Raw genomic sequence first — 22,391 nt, 5'->3', positions numbered from 1 at the left:
GACCATGCCTTCCTTCCCCCCAACTCTCGGCCCCCATGCTGGGGTGGGGCCTATGTCGGGGTCCGGCACGCTCTGTGCTGATCCCGCCGGCTCGGCCCGCGCCCCTCGCCCCAAAGTTAGGTTTGGGTCCCCCACCCCACCAATTAGGACGGCCAGGGTCAGAGCCAGTCCGCAACCCGCCGGGGCCCCACCGCCCCCGCCCCCGCCCCGCCGACTCCTCTCCCTCCCCTCCCCCCGGGAGGGAGGAGGAGACTCCGCGGCCCTCCCTCGGCCCTCCCGGCGGCGGCCGCAGCAAGCCCCGTGCCCGCTCCGCCCATCCGCGGCGGGTCGGACGTCCGGAGCCCACGGGTCCCCGGCCGAGGTGAGCGGGGCCGCCAATGCAGGAGACCGAAAGCCACGGCATCCCGGGAAGTCCCTCCAGGCCGCGAACCTTCTGCGGGAGGTAAGGGGTTAAGTTGGGGGCGTGTTGGAGTAGAGGAGAGCAGCTGGGACTCTCGCATCCGCAGCAACCCCCAGACTCGGAGCAGAACTTCCTAGCCCCCTCCCCGGGTTCCCCCACCTCCTGGGGCCCGGGCCTCGGGAGTGAAGGGGCTGCGGGAGTTGGGGGTAAGGCAGGGCCGCCCTCGGAATGCAGTGGGCCGGGGCCGGACGGGAGGGGGGCGCCAGCGGGCGGGGGCGGAATTTGGAACTCTCCCGGGGGACCCAACGTCGTCACCATGGCGAGTGCGGGATGGACGGGCGGCACGGGCCAATCGGGGCGCGGCGCCACTGCCCCAGGCCTGCGGCGGCTGCCAATGAGGGACCGCGTGGTGGGGTGGGCGGGACCGTGTCTCGAGGGGCCGGGAGACCCTCACCGGAGCGGCGGGCTGGGAGGCTGGGGAGGGGGCAAGGAAGAGAGGTTTAAGGCGGCTCGCGGTCGTGGGAGGGCAGAAGGGGAATTTCTGGAAGTAGTTGGGGCAGGTGGAACGACGGCTCAGTGCGAGGAGAAGGGAGTGGGCCTCGGTTGCCCCACCGTTCTGATTGTACGAACGACTGGTGTCCGGCAAGCCCATTCCCCATCCGGGGCTTCAGTTTTTCTGTCTTAAGTGTCGGTTATGTAGGGCTGTTGTGGAGCTTGGATTAGTTCGTATTGGCGCAGATTTTCCCCACTTGTTGGACAAAGCTTTTAGGTATCTTGTTAGTGCCTCTCCCCATCCTACAAGTAAGGAAACAGCCTCAGAGAGGGCACGGACTTGCAGATAGCACACAGCATAACAGAGGCAGAGATGAGACTTCGTGGGAAGTCTGCTGTACAAGAGTGAATAGTTCAAGGAGTTGCTCAGAGGCCCGGGGCAGGGGTCTGCCCCCATGAAGGGCTCCCATCCTCTCCCAGCTATGCTTGGCCACTTGGCCTGATGACTGAGGACCCCATTGTGTAGGTGGTCCCAGTGGCATCTTGCCCCTCAGGTGATCACGACCCAGGAGGGGAGGCATCCCGTCCCAGCATTCTAGCGCCCCACCCCCAGCCCTACTTTGCTGCTGGTCCTCTATGTGGATATGGACCAGTAGCTGTACCTCTGGGTCTCAGTTGGCCCATTTATAAAGAAGGGAGTTCTGATCGGTGATTTAGGATATCTGTGGCTCCTCGATATGAGATGGGGGTACCTGGGAACAGGCCAGGGGTGGCTACCCCCTCGGGCTCCGGTTCAACCTTCAGGCTCAGCTTACCTTCCTCCCTCCTCAGTCCTCTCCTGGAGGTCCAGTGACTGGAGCGTGGGCAGCAGGTCAGAGGGACAGACGCCCACAGTTTGTGGGCTGACCAGCCTTGGACCCTGCACTTATCCAATCAGGCCGTCCTTTGTGGTTTCCTGCCGGGCTCTGCTGCCTGCCCACAGCCAGGCCTGTGGCCACACGCCAGCCCTAGAGCCCCACCTGAAAGGTTCTGGGAAAACATAGAGGGTTTCTGAGCTGGAGGGAAGAGTAGGGCCACCAGGCGCACCGGCCCCAATCCCCTAAACTGGGCCCCATCTAGGCCTCAGCATTGCTTACTCTTCTCACTAGATATGAGTCATCTAAACATGCTAAGGACGAAACACAAAGCTGTCCCCCTGAGAGTCAAGCTTCCTCAGGTAAGATGCCTGATCCTTGACCTGGCCATGAGATGACCTCTCACTGTGACCTTGGCCTCAGACAGACTCTGACACCTACCTGGCTCAGAGCCTGGCCACAGAGTGACTCCTGATCCTTAGGATGGCTCAACCCTCCCAGGTTATAGACAACCCTTAACTGTTCATTTTCCATCCATCAACCTGGGAAGCATTTATGCAGCATCTGGGCCCTGTACTGACAGCCAGCGAGACCAAGATGCCCTTGTGGACTTCACAGTGTGGCAATTGCTGAAGAACAGGGAGGTGCTATTGCTTTGGGAGCACTAACATACTCTGTGTACAAGGTCAGGGAAGGCTACCCAGAGGAGAGGTATCCCAAAGTAGGTCTTAAAGGATGCGTAGGAGTTTGCTGCTGGAGAAAGAAAGGAGAAACAAACATTCCAAACGGGTCCATGAGCAGCAGGAACCACTGGTCACTTTGTGTAGACAGGGCTGGTGAGGGCCTAGCCTGAGGCAAATATCAGATCAAAACACTATGGTTTCTGTCCTATGAGTGGCCAGCCGCTGCCTGGAGCAGTGAGGATGGCTGCAGGGATGGGGTTCAGGGGCTCTGAGTCCCACGTGGCCCCACTGCCCAGCTCAGGGGGTGTGAAGTCATGGTTCAGCCTTCTGCTCTCCACCCCACCAGCCAACTTGGAGCAAATCTTGTATGCAGGGCCTGTCCTAGTGGCTCTGGGTGGCACAAGTGTCCTACCTGGGTTGGGGGAAGCCTGGACTGCAAAAAAAGAGAGGGCAGCTGGCCAGGTCTGGCTGTGGAAGGTTATGGGGTTCTGCTCCCTGGCAGAGAGTGAGGCTGGGGAGGCCAAGGCGTTTCCTGGAGGTGGTGGAACTGAGTGTGTGTGGGGTTTCAGAGGCTGAGGGGGGCATCCCAAGTGGGGGAACAGCCTGAGCAGAAACCCTGAGGATTCAAGCAGGAATAGACCCGTCTGGCTGGTGGGAGGCAAGAGAGGGGAGGGTGGGTGGGAAAGGCTCTCTGGGCCTGTGGAGGCTGGTCCCTCCTCCACCTAATCCTTGGGAGGTGGTGACACCCTGCAGGAATCAGGAGGCCACCCCACACATATCTGCACACCCCTGGGGAAGAAGGCGCCGAGCCTGGTGGGGAAGGGCAGGCCGGGTAGGGCAGCTGGAGCCTGTCTCTACAACTGCAAGCTGAACCTCTGTGTGGCATCAACTCTTGGTGAATGTGTACGTTACCAGGGCTTGGGGTGTGTGTGTGTGTGTGTGTGTGTGTGTGTGTGTGTGTCCGTCCACCAGGGCTTGGGGGGTGTGTGTGTGTGTGTGTCCGTCCGTCCGTGTCCCCAAGGCTGTGCTATGTGAGTGGGGTGGGGGTAGGGGTGAGGGGAGGCGTTGCTGGGCAGAGTCTAGCTGCCCTTGAGTGTGTGTGCAGGGCTTCTGGTGTGCTGGGGGGTAGGCTTCTCCGGAAAACCGACCTTGGGCTCCCACCCCCATGCCTTTACATGTGCGCGCACACACACCCTTCAGGGGACCCTGGGCCTGCAGGAGGGAAGGCGGGAGGGCTGTTCAGAGTCCCTCTGTCCCCACTGCTCCCCGCCACCAGCCCCCGGGAGGGACCGGGCCAGGCTCCTGGGGAGGGGAACAGGAGCTGAGTCTGGAGCCCACCCCTGCCTTTAGTGTGGGCGCCTGGAAGCCATTAGGGGCCGGGGTGGCGCCTGCCCTGCCCCTGCGTGACAGGCTTGGGATTCCTGGAAGGAGTGGGCCACCCCTCCCTGCCAAGCCCCATGCCAGGCCTGGCAGCTTCCAGAGTGTCAGAGAGGATGTGGCAGTGCCCCCCCCCGCCACCCTCTCAGTTTAGGGGCTGCAGGATGGACCCAGCAGACAGGGGCCCGGCCCTGAGCACCCCCTCCTCACCACCCCCCCTCCCCCGTTCCCAGCACAGCTCTGGTGGGGCTGCCTGGGCTGCCTGCGGGGCTGGCACTCGGATTTCCTGACTCCTTCCCCTCCCCCGTAGGCTCTCACATTGTTTTTCTTTTCCAAGAGCTTCTCCATGTGGAGCTGGGCCAGGAAAATGGGGCGAGGAGGAGTGTGAGTGTCCGTGTATGTGTTCGTGTGTATATGCTTGTCTTAGGGATGAATATGTATCTTTGCATGTATCCATCTTTGTGGGCATGTATATGTCTTCAGGTGTGTCTGTAACTCTGTATCTACAAGTGAGCGTCTCTCTGTGTCTACATATAGTTGTGTGTGCATATGGGGCCATCTCTGAGTGTGTATGTGTCTGCCCGTGTCTCTGTATCTATATTTACATGTATGGGATTGCTTGTGTGTCTGCAGATGTGTGTCTGGGTGTGCACATGTCTGTGAATGCACATGGAATCTAGGCCAGCTACCTCACTGCACAGTTGGAGAGAGTGAGTCACAGTGGGCACTCAGCCTTCGAGGGATCCCTTGGGGAGTCAGGGGTGTACAGGGACCTGGAACCTAGGTCTGTATGGCTGTGTCTGTGTACATACCTTTGTCTGTGCAGGTGTTACTGGGGTTGATACATGCATATTTGTGTGTCTGGAACTATGGGTGGTGACAAGGCATCACCAGTTACTCGTATGTCCCAAACGTGGGTGATTAAAATGCAAATTCCCAGCCCCCCACATACTGAACATGATTCTCTGGGGGGTGAGGCCCAGGAACTGCATTCTAAGCAAGTGTCCAGGTGAATCTGAAAGACTCCTTGATCTAGAAGCGCTGGCCTCCCTCACCCCTCACCCCAGTTCTACAGGCAGAGAAACTGAGGCCCAGTATGGGGCAGTGGTTTACGTGAGGTTGGCGACAGAGCTGGGCCTAGAGCTGGTGCCTGGTGAAGGCAGATGGTAAACAAACAGCAAATGCACTAGAGAAATGTAGTAGGATCACTGATCAACGCTGAGGAACCGTGACACTGATGGTCATGAACTGAAACTGACCCTGGTCCACACAGTGGTGTAAAACCTGCGACGCCTGGTGATACGGGTGAGGGCAGGAGCAGGCAGAGCGGTGGAGGCGACCAGGGCTGGCGTTGCCTGAGAGACAAGAACAGGCGAGACAGCTGGGGCACTCGGGCGTTTGTGGGAACGAGGTTGCGACCAGGGCCCATAGCAAGGAGAGAAGGGGCAGGGTGGGCAGTGGGGACGGCGAACAGGCGGGGCGATCGGTAGGCTGTAGCTCCTTTGGAGACGGAAGAATTTTTGGTGTTGGAGCCCTAGAGGGAGTGAGCTTGGAACTGACTCTTGAGAGAGGTCACAGCTATTGGTAATGACAAAGGTTGTGGCCACTGGCATGATCAGGTTTGTGTTTTTATTTTTTTTAATATAAATTTATGTATTTATGTATTTATTTTTGGCTGCGTTGGGTCTTCGTTGCTGCACAGGCTTCTCATTACGGTGGCTTCTCTTGTCGCGGAGCACGGGCTCTAGGCACGCAGGCTTCAGTAGTTGCGGCACGTGGGCTCAGTAGTTGTGGCTCATGGGCTCTAGAGCAGAGGCTCAGTAGTCGTGGCACACGGGCTTAGTTGCTCCGCGGCATGTGGGATCCTCCCAGACCAGGGCTCGGACCCGTGTCCCCTGCATTGGCAGCGGATTCTTAACCAGTGCACCAGCAGAGAAGTCCCAGGTTTGCGTTTTTAAAAACTCACTCTGGCTGCTGCTCTTGAGAATGGATTTGAAGAAGGCAAAAGGGGGCAGGGGGATGGGGCAGGGAGGTCGGTGGCTGCAGTCTCCCAGGTGGGAGATGATGGTGGTGGCCTTGACAGGTTAGTGGCTGAGGAGGAAGGTGGATAGATCCACGTGATGTGTGGCAGACAGACTGACATGACTTGGAGGTGGGGAGAAAGAAGATTCCAGGATGTTCCCCACAGCACGAAGGAGTAAGGAAATGCTCTTCTCCCAGAGGGGACATCCAGAAGGAGGATCCAGGAGTGGGGAGAGTGGAGATGGTGAATCCCGTCCGACCAAGCTGAGTCTGAGTTGTCTGAGGGACGTGCTGGTGGTTTGGGCGGTTCTGGAGGGCAGCCCAGGGTGGAGAGAGAGATTCAGGGTTATTGAGGACATGGCAAGATGGCTCAGGCAGGAGCAGCCAGAGAGGAGAAGGGGGCAAGGACTGGATGACACCAGCACTCCAGGGAAGGTGATGGGGAACAGCTGGAGAAGAGGAGGAAAACCCGGAGAACATCCTGGAAGAGAGAGATGCAAGACAGGAGGGATGGAAGGTGCCCAGAGCTAGAGAGGGCACACCCGTGAGGGCTAGGACGTGCCCAGTGGGTAGGGCAGGGGAGCTGGAAGCCAGCCTGGCAAGGCCTGACGAGAGAGAGAGAGGGAGATGGACAGGGTGGAGACAGCAAGTGTGGACCCCTCTGGATGGGCCTTGAAAGGGAGGAGACAGAGAAGTGAGGTGAAAGTGCCAGGAGAGACTTTAGCAGGTGGGGAGGCCCCCTGGAGAGGGATCATTGGCAGGGGTGGGAGAAGCTGGATGTGGGGGGACCTTTGACCCAAGGAGGGAGAGCCCCTCTGTCCTCTTAGCGGCAGAGAGGAGGGGGCCGTGGGGCTTGGGGCAGGACAGGGAGGGAGTGCCAGCCTGACAGCTTCTCTTTTCACTGCAAGCTCTGACATTAGATCACTTGCCAGGAGTGAGGGGCTTAGAGGCCAGAGGAGGGTGAAGAGGGGACACAGAGCGTTGGCCAGTGTTGGGACACTGTTCCGGATTGCTGAGAGCCCCACCAGCAGTGCCCTGATGGGTCCCTGAAAAAAGGAAGAGATGGCAATCAGGGCAGGGCCTTAGGGGCTGGGGTGAGGATCTGTGGGACAGGCCCAGCTGAATGGGGAAGGAAGTACGAGATGCCCCGAGGGGCTGCTCCTAGGGGTCAGCACAGAGCCACATGGAGGGAGAGTGTGGCAGGTTGGGGATAGAGAGGGGCATGTGTCTCACTTATTTTAAAGGGGACGTGGCCCGTGAACAGCAGAGCTCAGCAGCAGGCATGGGGGGCACCTCACCACACCGCACCACCACCATCTAGACACCGGCTTATTTCTGTCGTACCATCAGTGCGTGCAGGTATTCACCAAATCTGTTCCAGTGTTTGCGTTTGGACTTCTGGATGCTGTATCTGGATTAACTCCAGGGCTTAACTTTGCTGAGCCTCCCTTTCCTCTTCAGTAAATGTCTATAATTTCCCCCACGTCTGTTGAGAGGATAGATCACATAGCCATGGTGCCTGGGCCTCCATAAATGTCACTGTCATTGTCATCAGTGCTGGGACAAAGACCAGGAGCCAGCCCCTGCCCTCAGCAAACTCACAGTCTGGGGTCAGGATGGGGAGCACACAGGGACACAGATAAGTGGTACAGTGGGATTGGCTAGTGGAGACATGGGCTGGGGCTGACCACCTGGCCTGAGGGGGTCCGGGAAAACTTCTTGAAGAAGGTGATATCTCAGATAAGTTTTAAGGATGAGAAGCGTTAGCCCAGTGCAGGAAGAGGCTGGGAGGGGACTCCTGGCGGCAGGGCCAGCATGGGAGCATGCAGCATTCCGGGTGGAGAGAGAATAGTATAAGCCATTCACTGTGTGAGATGGGACCTGAAGGTCAGGGACAGCAGATCAAGGTTTCAGATCAGCTGCGGCTGCTGCAGGGTGAAGGGACTCAAGGGGGGGAGTCTGGAGGCCAGTGAGGAAGCGGTTGCAGGCCCTTGCGCACCATTCCAGCCTCACTGGGGCTTCTGGAGGTGACCATTTTCACTCCTCCCATCTTTGCCCATGCTGTTCCCTCTGCCGGTTACTACCTTCCCACGGCTGAGCTTAAGGATATGGACGGATGGTAGCCACCTCCTAATAATGGTTGTGTTCTCCCACAGGTTGGAGGAGACGTCCCCCGCCCCGTGGCCGGGAGAGCAGCGGGTAGCAGTGGCCATCATGCACAGTGGTATCGCGTCCGCCGCGCGCGCCCCGCGCCGCCTCTGAGTCTGGGAGTTCCAGCCCAGGGCCCGAGAGCCTGCCCGCCCCCGCGGCCACACCATGAGCCACGGGCCGAGCCCCCGGCTGGCCGAGTCCCCGCAGCTGTCCAAAGGCAGCCTCCTGACCATCTTGGGCAGCCCGTCGCCCGAGCGCATGGGGCCGGCCGACTCGCTGCCGCCCACGCCGCCGAGCGGCACGCCCTCGCCCGGGCCGCCTCCGGCTCTGCCGCTGCCGCCGGCGCCCGCGCTGCTGGCCGACGGGGACTGGGAGAGCCGTGAGGAGCTGCGGCTGCGGGAGTTGGAGGAGGCGCGCGCGCGGGCGGCGCAGATGGAGAAGACCATGCGCTGGTGGTCGGACTGCACGGCCAACTGGCGCGAGAAGTGGAGCAAGGTGCGCGCCGAGCGCAACCGCGCGCGCGAGGAGGTGCGCCAGCTGCGCCAGCGTCTCGACGCGCTCACCAAGGAGCTGGCGGGCGCGCGGCGCGAGCGCCAGGAGGCGCAGGGCGAGTGCGAGGCGCGGGGCCGCGAGCTGGCGCGGCTGCGGGGCGCCCGGGGGGTCATGGACAGGACGCCTGACGGTCCCGAGACAGAGCCAGAGAGGGAGCAGGAGCCAGTGCGCGACGTCGGGTCGGAGAGACCCCAGGGCAGCCAGGTGCGCGGCGGGGGGGGCGGGGCTGCTGGGCGGGGCCTTCGCGCTGGAGTTTAAAAGTGGGAGGGGCTGATTCGGGCAGAAGAGGTGGCCGCCTGGCTCAGAAAGAGGGGTAGTAAGGGCCGGGCCCGGGTCGGGCCCTCAGGGAGGTTTGACTCCTTCAGGGGGTCGGGCTCTGCACTGCAGGGCCCCAGGTTACCTCCCTTCCAGAGACCGCCCGCAGGGCAGAGAGTCCCCGGTTCTGGTGGTCCCTCCACTCCCACACCTGAGTAATCAACAGAACCAAGAAATCATCCTCTCTGAGCAGGAGCACGTTCTAAGCACTTACCTGGAAGACATCCATTAGTAGCAGAGCTGAATCCATTCATTCGTTCAATTTGAATTTAGGGGAAGGGGGAAGCATTTATAAGAGGGGTCAATCAAAGCTGAGGGGTGGGGGGTTCATCAGGGCAGTGGGAGCACAGAGGAGGTCCCAGATCCAGGGTTTGAGGAGGGGCTGCACAGAAGCTTTTCTGGAAGCAGTCCATTTAAGCTGAGACTAGGAGGATGCGGAGGAATTGGCTGTGAAAAGTGCAGGAATGCATTCCAGGTGATGGAAATTCTGTGCAAAAACCTAGAGGCTGAGAGTGCCTGGTGAGTTTGGGAAATGGCATCCATGGTTCGATGGGCACCTCCACAGGGCGCTAGGCTCTGCACGTGCATTGTCTGCTTAATTCTCCGAGCAACCCCAGGAAGTATTTCCTTTACAGACGAGAACACTGAGGCGTTGAGAGGTTAAGTACCAATGGCTCCCAGCTGGTGACTAGACTCACTGGGAGTTGCCCCCAGGCGAACTCCAGAGCCCATGGTGATAATAATCAGTACCTCTGGAATACTAATGATGTGTGTGGAGGGCAGCCTCCCCTGAACCAGCAGGCCTGTCACCAGAAGGCCATCTAGGGACAGAGTCCAGCCTCAGGTTGCTCCCAGCTCCCTCCCCAGGCAGGCCAGCTCCTCTAGCTAAGATTCTTGGCTGCCCCGGCTCCTCTCCTGCCTGTGGGCCAGAGTGGTCACTGCTGCCTCCTGGTGGCTGAAGCCCCTCCTCCCCAGGCCTGCGTGGTGTTTGCAGTTGGAGTTCATTGCTTTACTTCGGGGCAGGGAATGAGAGCCCCTGTATACCAACCAGCCTCACGGCACTATTCCTGTTCTCCTTCTGGTTATGAGTCACAGTGACGGGGTGGCAGGTACCAGCGGTGGGAGCTCTGGAGTTGCAGTCTGAGTTTGCTCTCCAGCCCAGCCCTGTCCTCTGTGACCCACAGCAAGTCCCTTCTTCCCTCCCTGTTTCCTCATTTGTGAATTAGAGCTTTGGACCAGGTGGCATCAGAGGCCCCCACCCAGACAGTCTGAGATACAAGAGGAGTAGAATCTCACTCCTCATGGAGGCCTCAGGGCCACTGTCCCAGTCTAGATAGGGAAACCAAGGGCCAGTCAGGGAAGGGGCTGGCCCAGACTCATCTGGAAAGGCTGTAGGAAAAGCCAGGCTGTAACAGAGGCCATGGGCATCTTGAGTCTATAGTCAGAGGCAGGCCGGGGGGCAGACAAGGGCAGAGGGGAAGGGGAGCCTGGCAGGGAGGAAGAGGCCTCAGAGTTAATAATCCCTCACTGCTTCCTATCTGGGAGCTGGTTCTGCTCACAGAGGTCACCCACCTTCCTATGCATCTTTTACCACTTCACTTATCATGTTTCAGGTGTTTGCACCTGAAAAACTGGATCTTCGAGTGGGAATTCCTTTTGAGGGAATCTAGTCCTTATTCGTTGTAGGAATCCCTGCTCCTACATACATTCACACCAGTATCCCACCAAATGTTTGCATACTTCCACTGACAGGGAGCTTACCACCTATTCTGGGGACTCTTCCAGGATTCAGGGAACCTTAGTGGCTGACTCTGTGCACTTCTAGGCAGTGCAGGGAGAGGGTGTGTCCCTCCCTCCCCAGGGGTGGAGAAGCAGGCAGCAGAAGAGGAAACGGGGGTCCAGAAGGACTGTGTGACTTGCCCAAGGTTACCCACCAAGCTGATGCCAGACCCTGGGCCTAGGAGAGGCCACAATGAAGGCCAAGAGGGTGAGGACTCAGCGACCACTGACCCAGCCTCCGCCTTGGACCCCACAGGAGCTGGAGCTGGTGGAGGGCCTGCTGAGGAGCAGACCAGAGGAGCCCGAGGGCTGCTGGGAGACACGCAGCATAGGGGCGGGGGCCTCACGGGGCAGCTCGGGCCGCCAGGAGCGTAGCCGACTGCCCTGGGAGGACACCGCCACCATCGAGGAGGACGCCTCCAAGTTGACTGCCCTGCGGCTACGGCTGGATGAGTCCCAGAAGGTGCTGCTCAAGGAGCGAGAGTAAGTCCCGGGAGGCAGGCAGGGGCCGGGGGCCGGGCCGGGCCACTCCAGGGCGTCCTCAGAATCACAGAATGAAAATCCGTGTCTCAGAAGGTGAGATTCACTGGAGCGGAATGGTACTGTTTCAGTCTTGGGACTTGAGAACAGTGGTACTCTGCCCAAGGACACAGTGAGAGTTTTTTTTAATTATTATTATTAATTCAAATAATACGTGTTGGGCATTGGGGTCAGGCTCTGCTCAGCAGTGAGGATACAGCCATCAGTAAGACCAGAAAGCCCTGCCTTCATGGGGGGAGAGAGCCGTGGGCAAAAATAAAAGCAGGGAAGAAGGGATAGGGAGATTGGGGGGTTGCAGCTGGGAATTTGGCTTTGGATGTGTTGAGTTTGAGATGGCACGGAGGCAGTTGGGGACATGAATGAATCTGGAGTTTGTGAGACGGGTCTGGGCTGGAGGTAAAAATGCAAGAGTCATTGGCAAATAGATGATACTGAAAGCCGTGAGCTGGGGTGAGAGTGGATAGGGAGGTGGCCGGAGGATGGGGCCCTGAAGCCGACCAAGTTTAGAAGAAGAGGGAAGCAGCAAAGGAGACAGGAGAAGGGAGCCAGTGGGGGGCAGAGAAAGCAGGAGAAACTGTCCTGGAGGAGGGAGTGATCAGCTAGTCAAGTAGGGAGAGGACTGAGCACTGACCAGTGGATTTAGGACGTGGAGGTCACCAGTTACCTTGATCGGGGCACAAGCCTGATTATGATGAATATTTTGTAACACCCTCTTTTCTGTCCAGAAATTAAATACAAAGATAGTTTAACTTAACTACACACAGAAGTCTTTTAAAAATCAACATAATGCCCTTGTGAAGATAGAGGCAGAGATCAGGGTGACGCTTCTGTAAACGAAGGAACACCAGAAATTGCCAGCAAACCACCAGAAGCCAGGGGAGAGGCATAGAACAGATTTCCTCTCACACCCCTCACATGGAGCCAACCCTGCCAACACCTTGGTCTTAGACTTGGAGCCTCCAGAACTATGAGACAATACATTTCTTTTTAAGCAAAACAAAAGTCAACCTATTGTACAAACTGAAATGTAAAGAAATACTAGACTTTCAGAATGGGAGACCAGCACGGTGTGGGGTTGGTCGTAAAGCACTGTGTGCTGGGGCCTGATACCATGCTTGTTACCCACAGCGCCTCCTTCATGTTTAGGACAGAGTGCAGGGTGGGGGTCACGAGAACACATGGGACTGCCACCCAGTGATGATGACAAGAGGGGACCTGTCCTTCAGAGAGTCACTGGACAGTGTTTTCCAGCTTTTCCAACTGCAAAGCTGTGTGTTCAAACCAAGCCTACATAAAACAGATAGGAAGAAATGGGGGTCTCATTTGGCAGATGAGCCCAGGGCCCAGTGCCCTGGAGCCCTGGTCACTCCACACTGGGAGCTGGGCACCTGTAGCTGTGCAGAGGGTGGAGCTCCAGAAGAAATGCAAAACCAGGGTGCCTGCCGCAGAGTGGGGTGCCAGGGCCTTGAATGCAGAGGCAAGCACTTTGGACATGGGATTGACAGGTGCAGACTACATAGGAGGACTCAGCGGAGGGCCCCAGTGGACTCACCCCCATTTATCCCTCCCTCTCCCCTCCCCAGGGATAAAATGGCACTGAGCAGGAACATTGAGAAGCTGGAGGGGGAGCTCAGCCAGTGGAAGATCAAGTATGAGGAGCTGAGCAAGACCAAGCAGGAGATGCTCAAGCAAGTGAGTCCTGGAGACCACAGGGGCTTCTTGGGGGAAGCAGTGCTGCACTGTCGAATTTCAGCAGAGGGAATGGAAGAAAGAAGGGAATTCATTCATTCACTGTCAAGCACCAGCCATGTGCCATGCAGTGTTCTGAGTACTGAGGCAGGCAATGTCCTTACCTTCAGGGGCTCACCTTAGGCGGGGCCGTGGTGAGGGAGACCAACAGTAAGCAGGTAGATAAATTCAGAAGCTATGAAAGAGTCAAAACACAATCAGAGAAATGAGGTGGTGGGTCATAGAAAGACTTCTCTAAGAGGGTGACATTTGAGGCAAGAGCTAAAGTGATTAGAAGAAGCCACCCTTGAGAGGAGATAAAGGCAAAGTTCCTGGCAGAAGGTACAGCAAATGCAAAGGTCCTGAGGCCAGAACAAGCCTAGTGTGTTCAGGAACTAGAGGCCAGTGTGGCTGGAGGATAGTAAGTGGGAGCTGAGATTGCAAGGGGAGCTAAATCCCATAGGCCTTGTAGACCAAGACGAAGGGGAGGAGTCTGGACATTCACTGGGCACATAGTGGGTGCGAAATCTCGCTGGATCCTCACAGCAGTCAAGAAATCTGGGTCCTGATGTCCCCATCTTACAAATGAGGAAATTGAAGCTCCAACTGGCAGAGAGGGGATTCCACCACTGCATTCTGGGGACTCAGGGCAGGCAGGGGTCAGGCTGGGTTTCCCTTACTGCTTCCTGTGCAGGCCCTGATGGCCACCAGGGGGCGCAGCCACCCACGGAAAGCTGGGCTGGATCCCTACTTTTCCAGAAGACGGGAGGTTCACAGACCTCAGAGCCTGAAACTGTCCTGGAAAACCGGTCTTTAAGTAGAATCTCTTTAAGGAATCTCCTAAAATAGAGCTTCCCAGACGTCACCCTCATCCTCCTGAGTCAGCATCTTTGGGGGTTGGGTCCAAGAATCTGTCTTTTTAATCTTTTCAAATTGTGTAGTCTTTTGAAGAAAAGTAAGACAACTGTGCAGATTTACAGATACATAATTACAAATATTCTCATTTGTATCAGGCTTTCTTCCCTCAACATTCCATATTTAAGGCTCATCCATGCCATTGCAAAGATCATTCATCTGGCAGCTTTCCCTGTTGTACAACAGTGAATCTGCACTATTTTAAAAGCACCCCAGGCGATTCTCATGTGACCAACCCCACACCCACAGGCAGACCTGGGTTCAGATCCACTGGGTGCGTTCAGCCAGTGTTCATTGCCCTGGGCCCAGGCCATACAGGGATAGAAGGTGGGCAGACAGACACGCTGTCTGTCCTCCCGAGCTCACATTCTTGGGGCGACGGGGGGGTGGAGAAGTACCCCTTCTAGGCAGGGAGGACAGGAGAGGCCTCCCTGAGGAGGGAGCATTTAGGCCAGGACCTGAGAATGAGAAAAGTCAGCCCTTCAAGATACCTCGGAACGGGGGCACCAGGCAGAGGGAACCACATGTGTGAAGCCTGCAATGGACAGGAACTTGTGTATTTGAGGACTAGGGAGGAGGCCGAGGTGCCCAGAGCACAGAGAGCTCAAGGGAGAGAGGTGGGAGATGCGGTCAAGGGGAGACGGGTCCAATCGTGCAGGGCTTTACGGGACCATAGGGAGGGGTCAGTTTTTATCTTTTTTTTTTTTTTTTTTTTAATTTTGACTGCATTGGGTTTTCGTTGCTGCACACGGGCTCTCTCTAATTGTGGTGAGCGGGGGCTACTCCTCGTTGCAGCGCGCGGGCTTCTCATTGTGGTGGTTTCTCTTGTTGCAGAACACGGTCTCTAGGTGCACGGGCTTCAGTAGTTGTGGCACACGGGCTCAGTAGTTGTGGCTGGCGTGCTCTAGAGCTCAGGCTCATTAGTTGTGGCACGTGGGTTCAGTAGTTGCGGCATGTGGGATCTTCTCGGACCAGGGCTCGAACCGATGTCCCCTGCATTGGCAGGCAGATTCTTAACCACTGCGCCACCAGGGAAATCCGTCAGTTTTTATCTTAAGGAACCTGGGAATGGAGATATGATTGGGTTTATCTTTTTTATTTTTATTTATTTTTTGGCCACGCTGCATAGCTTGCAGGATCTTAGTTCCCCAACTGGGGATTGAATCGGAGCCCCCTGCAGTGGAAGCACCGAGTCCTAATGGGCTGGACCGCTAGGGAATTCCCCTGGGTTTATCTTTTTTTAAAGCTCCTCCTGGGCTATTGTTGTGGAAAATGGGTTGACTGGGGAGGTGGGGGGCAAGAGTGGACACTGGGAGGCTAGATGGTAATGAGGTAGGAAGTGAGAGATGTCAGAAGAGGCAGAAGTGGTCAAATTTGGGGTCTGTTCTAGATACCCGGTGGCCCATTTGGTACCACCTCAGGCCCCTTGCTAAGCCCTTATGCACCAGTGCCCACCCAGCAGGGCTGGTGGTCCTCACCTAACCAGGCTGTGCTGTATCATGCAGCTCAGCATCCTGAAGGAGGCCCACCAGGACGAGCTGGGCCGCATGTCCGAAGACCTGGAGGACGAGCTGGGTGCACGCTCCAGCATGGACAGGAAGATGGCGGAGCTGAGGGGCGAGGTGAGGCCACTGGGAGCGCCTGGGGCTCAGGGGACCAGGGGTCCTGCCACCATCAGTCATTCACGTAGAAGAGGGCAGGAACCAGGCCTGTACACTAAGGGGGAACCAGCCACACCCCGAGGGTGCTCGAGTCTGCAGGGGTTGGGCCTCTCTCCCACACAGAGACTAGAAGCGCCCTCACATCCTGCACACCGTGAAATAAGCCCCGGTTAATTATAGCCACTGCAGCTGGACCTGCTTCCTGGAGCCAAAAAAACGGCTGCAGGAGGAGGTGGGGAGGGGGAGCCTCCAACTCTGGCCTTCTGTGCCCCCTCCCTGTGGACCCCTCCCCCTGTCCTGCCCTGTTGCAGATGGAGCGGCTGCAGGCGGAGAACGCAGCCGAGTGGGGTCGCCGTGAGCGGCTGGAGACAGAGAAGCTGGGCCTAGAGCGTGAGAACAAGAAGCTGCGGGCACAGGTCGGGGACCTGGAGGAGGCGCTGGCCCGGCGGCGGCGGCAGACAGCCAGCGCGCTGGACTGCGACCTGCGGGCCAGCCAGGCCTCGCTCTTCGAGAAGAACAAGGTGGGGCAGTGGGTGGCGCGGCCAGGGCTGAGGCAGAGTGCCTTCTGGGTGTCCAGCTCCAACCCGCAGGGGGCCGGGGACCGTTGAAGTAACAACTACGGACAGAGGTCATAATCGCCCAGCCGCGGCTCCTGCTGGGCGCCCACCGTGGGCCAGGCTAAGTGATATCATAGCAGCTGCATTTATGGGGCACCACTGTGGGCCAGGCCCTGTGCCGGTGCTTTTTGTCCATGATTTCACTTAATCCTCTCAACAGCCCTTTTATTAACCCAACAAGTGTTTACTGAGCACCGTGTGTGAGCCTTGTTCTAGGTGCTGGGGACACAGCAGTGAACGGACAGGAGGGACGTGGCCTCCCCTCGTGGAGCCGGTGGCTCAGGGGGATGCAGGTGTTTTTCTCTCCCTCACACACTCAGGCTGGTCACACAACTCCGTGGCTGGGCAGGAAGAGGGAAGAGGGAATACCAGGGGGCCTGGCTTAGGCCCGGGTCATGGGGAGACTTCCCTGAGGCAGTGACGTTTGAGCCCAGGTCTCAAGCGAAAGCAGGTGTTGACCGGTAGTGAACTGATTCTGGGAGAGAATTCGGAAGTACTGTGAATGAACGTCCCATGGTGACAGGGACATGGAGCTTTGGAGGAGCAGGGTGGCCGGTGTGGCTGGAGGGCAGTGGGCAAGAAGGACATGATAGGTGAGGCAGGAGCTCAGGGCCACCTTTGAAGAGTAAGAGGTAGGTGCAAGCAGGTTGTGGTTCTCAGTGCTCACTGGCTGCTGTGTGGAAGGCAGATAGGAAGGCAAGCCGGTGGGGAGTCTGTCGCCATTTCCTGGGGCAGCGGGAAATGATGGAGGCCAGGACCAGGCTCAGGTTGGGTGGAGATGGAACAAAGAGGATGGATTCAAGAGACCTTTAGGTACCGCCCGTCCCCATTTCGTGGATGTGAAAACTGAGGCTCAGAGAAATCACAGAGCTCAGGGGTGGGCAGCTCCTCTCCTGGCTGCTCATCCCCTTCCCAGCCACTCTGGCTTCTGATCTCTTTTCTTCCGACACCACTCCCCAGCTTAGCTCATCTCCAGACCCAGGGCTTTAATGCCATTTACACACCAAAGAGTCCCGACTTCACCCCTCCCCAGAACACATGACTCAGCTCAAGTAGGCTGCTGGACACCTCCATGTCATCTCCCGCAGGCGCCCCAGAGTTACGTGTCCAGAATGGAGCCACCAGTTCCACCCCCCTCTTCCCTCATTGCCCCGCATGCCTTCTCACCTCACTAGACGGCACCTCTAGCCTCCAGCTGCTCAGCCAGCTCTAGTACTGGTATTTTAGACAGCAGATGGAGAGATTCTGGGCAAGAGAGACGCTGGCACCCCTAGAACTGCCTGACCTCATGGAACTCCCTCGCACGAGCCCTCCCCCAATCTCTGCTCCCCTGCAGGAGCTGGCAGACCTGAAGCATGTGCACAGCAAGCTGAAGAAGCAATTCCAGGAGAAGGTGGCGGAGCTGGCACACGCCAACCGGCGGGTGGAACAGCACGAGGCAGAGGTGAAGAAGCTGCGGCTGCGGGTGGAGGAGCTCAAGAAGGAGCTGGCCCAGGCTGAGGACGAGGTGAGCGCCTGCTAGGGCCCAAAGCACAGCCTGCAGACCTCAGCTGGGGGAGGTGGGAGTGGGGCTGCAGGGCCCTCCCATGTCGGACCATGCTGGGTCCCCTAGCACAAGGCTGACTCTCCAGAGGGACCCAGGATAGAGCAGGTGGGTGGGTGACAGATGGTGTGTGGGTAGGAGGATGGGAAGACAAATGGACAGACAAGGTGGATAAGTGGTTGACTAGATTAATGGATGGATGAGTGGGTGGATATGGAGTTGGTTAAATAGAAGGACAGAAGGATAACTCCATGGATGGATGAACAGATGGATGAGGGAATAGGTGGACAGATGGATGGGAGAGGGAGAGAGGATAGATGGATGAGATGTAACAACAGATGTCTGATGGGTGATTGGTTGGATGGATGGATGGATAGGTAGATAGATGGGTGGATGGATGGATGATGGATGGATATATGGAAAGATGGATGACTGAGTGGATAGTGAAAAGATGGACAGACAGCTGACTGGGTCAGTGGGTGGAAGAATGCATGGAGAGGGAAAGAAGGACAGAAGGATGGAAGGACACAAGGGTAGGGTGAATGGGTGTCTGAAGAGATTAATGAACGGTGAGTGGGTAGGTGGGTATCTCCATGAGCAGGTGGATATTTCCATGGATGAATGATCAGATGGACAGTTTCATAGGGTAGGTGTGTTGATGGGTGGATCAGTAGCTTGGGGCGTTAGAGGATGGGTAGATTTGGAGGGGAGGGGCAACAGGAAAGAAGAGAAGCGAAAGGGATGTTTCCCTGGAGGAGGTGGGCCTCAAAGGAGCGACAGGAATTGCTCTTGGGGAAGGTCATTCCCACAGAGGAACAGCAGGAGTGGCTGGTCCTAAGCAGATGGCGGGGCAGGCTGGCGCAGCCCAAGGTGACTCCCGTGCTCTTGGCCCTGCTCACCCCCCAGTTGGACGAGGCCCACAACCAGGCACGTAAGCTGCAGCGGTCACTGGACGAGCAGACGGAGCAAAGCGAGAACCTGCAAGTGCAGCTGGAGCACGTGCAGTCCAGGTGGGCCCAGCGTGCAGCCCCTCCGGGGGAGGACTCCTGGCTGGGGCTCAGAAACAGGGCAGAGGCGCTTCCAGCCGAGGGAAGCCAAGGGTCAGGGGTCAGGGTTGGAGCCCTGAGTGAGGCTAGTGGGGAAGACAGAGAAGGAAGAGATGTGGACATCCTGGGGCCAGAATCCTGTCCCCTCCAGGCAGGAAGGGCCAGGGCCAGGAAACCAGGGAAGGGAGTGCAGGAAGTAAGACCAGCTGGGAGCCTTGGAATTGTGTCGTGTGTCCAGAGGACAGGAGGGGCGGCCAAAGAGGTCAGGCCCAGCGTGGGGCAGCAGAGAGGGCCAGTGGGTCTGGGGAGTCTTTGATAAGAAGAACGAGCAGGCTGGGGTGATCCTGAAGGACTGGAGGGCAGGGAACCACGGAGGAGCCCCGGCCTTGATGGCAGCCCCGACCCCCTCATCTGTAGACAGGACCCGTCAGCCTCAGTGAAGGAGGACCAGAAGGTCTGGGGGACCCCCCCCAGCACACTCTGCATCCCTCCGCTGCCTCCCTCTCCATCACAACACCCTGTGAATGGCTCTCTCCCCCGACTCCCCTCAGAGACATGAGATGACAGATAATACCTAGTCCAAGCCCCTCCCCATTTCAGGAGCCCCCACCTGAGACTGACTCTTCCTGTGCCAGGCCTGGGGCAGGCCCTTACCTACATCCTCTTATTTCATGGAATAGACAGAGCCCGGGCTCTGCAGCAGGCTGCCTGGGTGGTTGGGAATTCTGGCTCTGCACTCAGTAGCCGTGTCATTTTGGGCCACTTACTTGACCTCTCTTGGTCAGAGTTTGCTCATCTGTAAAATGAGGGCTGATAACAGTTTTTATTGCCTCTTGGTTGTGGGAGTTAAATGAGCTGATCTATGCTTATAAAAGTACCTGGCACATAATAAATGCTAAATAGTAGTGGAGCTTTTGTATTTGGGTCAGATATTGTGCTATAAGAATCATGCTCCTATGAGAGAAGGAAAGGGAGAGATTTTTTTCCTAGGGGGCTGGCAGGCAAGGAAACTAAGGCACGAGAGGGTAAGTCCTCCCACGGCTACACAGCTAGTAGGTGGTCAGGCCAGATCACCCCCCACCCCGCCGTCTGCCGCCTGAGCCCTCATTTACAGAGCATGTACTATGTGTGCTGAGTTTCTGTGGCTTAGAGTACAAGCTATGGAGCCAGACCTGTCAGCTGTGTGACCTGGCCAGCCGAGGCTCAGTTTCCCCAGCTGCCTGGGATGCTGCCTGTAAAGTGTTGTTCCGGGACCCAGGCATGAGTCCAAGTCAGGCTCAGTGTCTGGCCAGCTCTGCCCTGCCACCCCCCCACCGGCCCCACCCAGCACACACCCCTCCAAAGGCCGCCTAGCCTCAGGGCTCTCCCGCAGTCTTGGCCACATTCTCTGGGAGCCATAAACTCCCAGAACGAGCAGGCAGGCTCTGCCCAGCCTCTCAAGTGCTTCCATCAGGAAGGGCGGGGCTGCCCGGGACCGCCGCCTCATTTGATTTCCCAACTTTTTGTGCTTTAATGTTCCGGGGACAGCTCACTAAATCACAGTGCAGTAATGGAGGCCCCCGCCTGTGCCCCTCCCTGCCGTGTTAATAATTCATGCCTTCCAGGAAGATGCAGCCTGGGCAGCTACTCCACTGGGGGTGGGGTGCAGGGGAGCCAGGGGAAAGGGGGGATGGGCATTTCCTCCACCAGCTCTTCTTAGAGGGAAGTTTGCCTCGTAAATTTTGGCCTTAGGAATTTTAATGTGGGGAAGAACTAGGGTGGAGTGCTTTCTCACTGACATTAAGGATGTAGGGGACTCAGAACCCACACCCCCAAACTCTCTCCCTGTGGGCTTTGGAGCCTAGCTTGGGTTTGAATCCCAGCAGCATGACCTTGAGCCTGCTGCTTCACCTCTCTGAGCCCCTGGCCCACTCCAGAGCCAGCCATCCAGTTCAGAGCCCAACACCTCTCACTGCTGTCTGTGGGACTTCGGGCAAATTACTCAACTGCTTTGTGCCTCAGTTTCCTTGTCTGTAAAATGGGGGTGACAGAAGCACTTCCCTCATTTCAGGGGCTTCTGGGAGGATGAAGTGAGGTGAGGTAATGTTTGTTAAAGGCCCAGTCTGGTGCCTGGCAGCAGAGAAGCGCTAGGGGCGGCTTAGCTGCTGTCAGCACCAGCTGATCAGGCTCATCCTTGACCCGCCTGTCACCCCACCCCACAGGCTCCGAAGGCAGCAGCAGAACGCCCCCCTCTTTGGAAAGATCCGCAGTGCTCGCTTTGGCGCCGAGGAGGCGGGGGACGGAGCCAGCGACCTGGACGAGGATGAGGACCTGCAGATCCAGGTGGCCTAGAGTTCCCAGGGCTGGGCAGGACTGGCCAGCAGCCCGGGCCCCCGGGTGCCCAGGCTGACCAGCCACTTGAACTGATGCAGCTACCTGTGCTCCCTCTGGGAGCAGACCACGGTCCCTGCCACAGATGACTTCCTTCTCTCCCACAGTGGGCATCGGTGGTCCCACCTTACCTACACTCCGTGAAAGGGAAGCCATGGCCTATGTTTTTTATATATATATATTATATATATATATATGCCTGGGATCCTTGGGGTTGGGCTGGGGCTGGGGCTGTTCTTAGTACAATGTGATAAACCCAGTCTTTTGTAATAAATGGAGTTCAGGTTCTCGGGCTGGAGTCCTGAGAGTGTGGCAGTTGTGGGCACGCAGGGTGGGGGACAGACAGGATCAGCCTACCCCTGGCACTGAACCTGAGCTCAGGAATATTGATATTAAGTCACTTGAGTGACTTAATAAATGAATGAACGTGAGAAAGAATGAATGAATGAACACTGGAACTGCTGAACGGTCTGGAATCCAGCTCCTTTGAGGGGAAGGAAAAGGGACGGCGCATGTCAAACCTGGAGGAGACTTCAGTTCTGGCACCGGATGAATTCAAATCTCTGCTCTGCCTCTTACTGGCTGTGCAACCTTGAGGAATTTAATTGCCCTCTCTGAGCCTCAGTTTCTCCATCTATAAATTAGATGTCTCATAGAGCCATCAGGAGAATTCGGTGAGTTCATCTGGAGCTCAGTAAAGGTTAGTTAATAATTGAAATACTTGAAGGTATGCCCTGGAGAGGGGGGCTTTGCCAGCTGGGTTCTGCCGTAAGGGATGAAGTTCAGACAACTGACTGGTGGGTGTTTACCCAGAGGTAGGTATGAACACAACAAATAATAATTCCTTTTATCATTCCCCTAGTCCTGCTCTAGGTAGTGAAATTATAGGTAATTTTATTTTTGATACTTAATTTCTGAACCTTCTATAACCAGCCAATTTATATTAAATCTGGTGGAAAAGGTTATTAAAAACACAATAGCATATATTTTTGAATCTTCACAAGTTGAGGTGGCATTTGAGACACCTGCCCTTGATGGGAGTTTTATATGAATTCTTGGCACCAGGGCCTGCTTCCTGCAGGAGGAGGCCCTCTCAGAACTGTTCTAGCACGTGGGCCGTGGCAAGTTCCCTGTGTTCAGAGGTGAATGCGGAGAGGCTGGGCTCGGATCAGGGGTCTGGCACCAAAGAGGAGTTAAATTCAATTGATAGAAAAAAAAAATTCAATTGATAGAGGGGCTCCCTGCCCCGGAGTGGGCAGCTGCACTAAAGGACTTCTCTCTTGTTGTGGCCCAGTCTGAGGGACCCCTGGGGCCATGGTGCTGGGACCCAGTGGATGCCACAAGCC

At 57.0% G+C, this 22,391-nt stretch overlaps 1 protein-coding gene across 2 annotated transcripts; it reads left to right on the top strand.

Annotated features, from left to right (window-relative positions):
* Positions 1 to 295: 295 nt before the first annotated feature.
* On the top strand, positions 296 to 21,450 carry CCDC102A (coiled-coil domain containing 102A). 2 transcript variants are annotated; one of them, XM_060083781.1, is made up of 9 exons: positions 296 to 442; positions 7,985 to 8,735; positions 10,882 to 11,108; positions 12,749 to 12,857; positions 15,314 to 15,430; positions 15,781 to 15,990; positions 17,423 to 17,593; positions 18,536 to 18,639; positions 20,877 to 21,450. In XM_060083781.1, exons 2-9 carry the CDS (start codon positions 8,145 to 8,147, stop codon positions 21,004 to 21,006), a joined length of 1,659 nt encoding a protein of 552 aa, XP_059939764.1. In that variant the 5' UTR covers positions 296 to 442; positions 7,985 to 8,144; the 3' UTR covers positions 21,007 to 21,450. The 2 variants fall into 2 exon arrangements, with proteins under 2 accessions (XP_059939764.1, XP_059939765.1); XM_060083782.1 differs by having other exon boundaries at positions 7,985 to 8,474; positions 20,877 to 21,449.
* Positions 21,451 to 22,391: the final 941 nt, after the last annotated feature.

Source organism: Mesoplodon densirostris, chromosome 19 (genome assembly GCF_025265405.1).
Source record: "Mesoplodon densirostris isolate mMesDen1 chromosome 19, mMesDen1 primary haplotype, whole genome shotgun sequence".
In the NCBI taxonomy this organism is placed as follows: domain Eukaryota; kingdom Metazoa; phylum Chordata; class Mammalia; order Artiodactyla; family Ziphiidae; genus Mesoplodon; species Mesoplodon densirostris.
The sequence above is the reverse complement of the archived record's forward strand: the minus strand, read 5'-3'. Positions and strand labels throughout refer to the sequence as shown.

What these genes read in the sequence shown, in the direction of transcription:
- CCDC102A (XM_060083781.1), top strand. Translation starts at nt 8,145, where the DNA reads ATGAGCCACGGGCCGAGCCCCCGGCTGGCCGAGTCCCCGCAGCTGTCC. An exon ending in TGGCGGAGCTGAGGGGCGAG is followed by an intron (nt 15,431 to 15,780) that starts GTGAGGCCACTG and finishes GCCCTGTTGCAG; the next exon opens with ATGGAGCGGCTGCAGGCGGA. An exon ending in CGCTCTTCGAGAAGAACAAG is followed by an intron (nt 15,991 to 17,422) that starts GTGGGGCAGTGG and finishes GCTCCCCTGCAG; the next exon opens with GAGCTGGCAGACCTGAAGCA.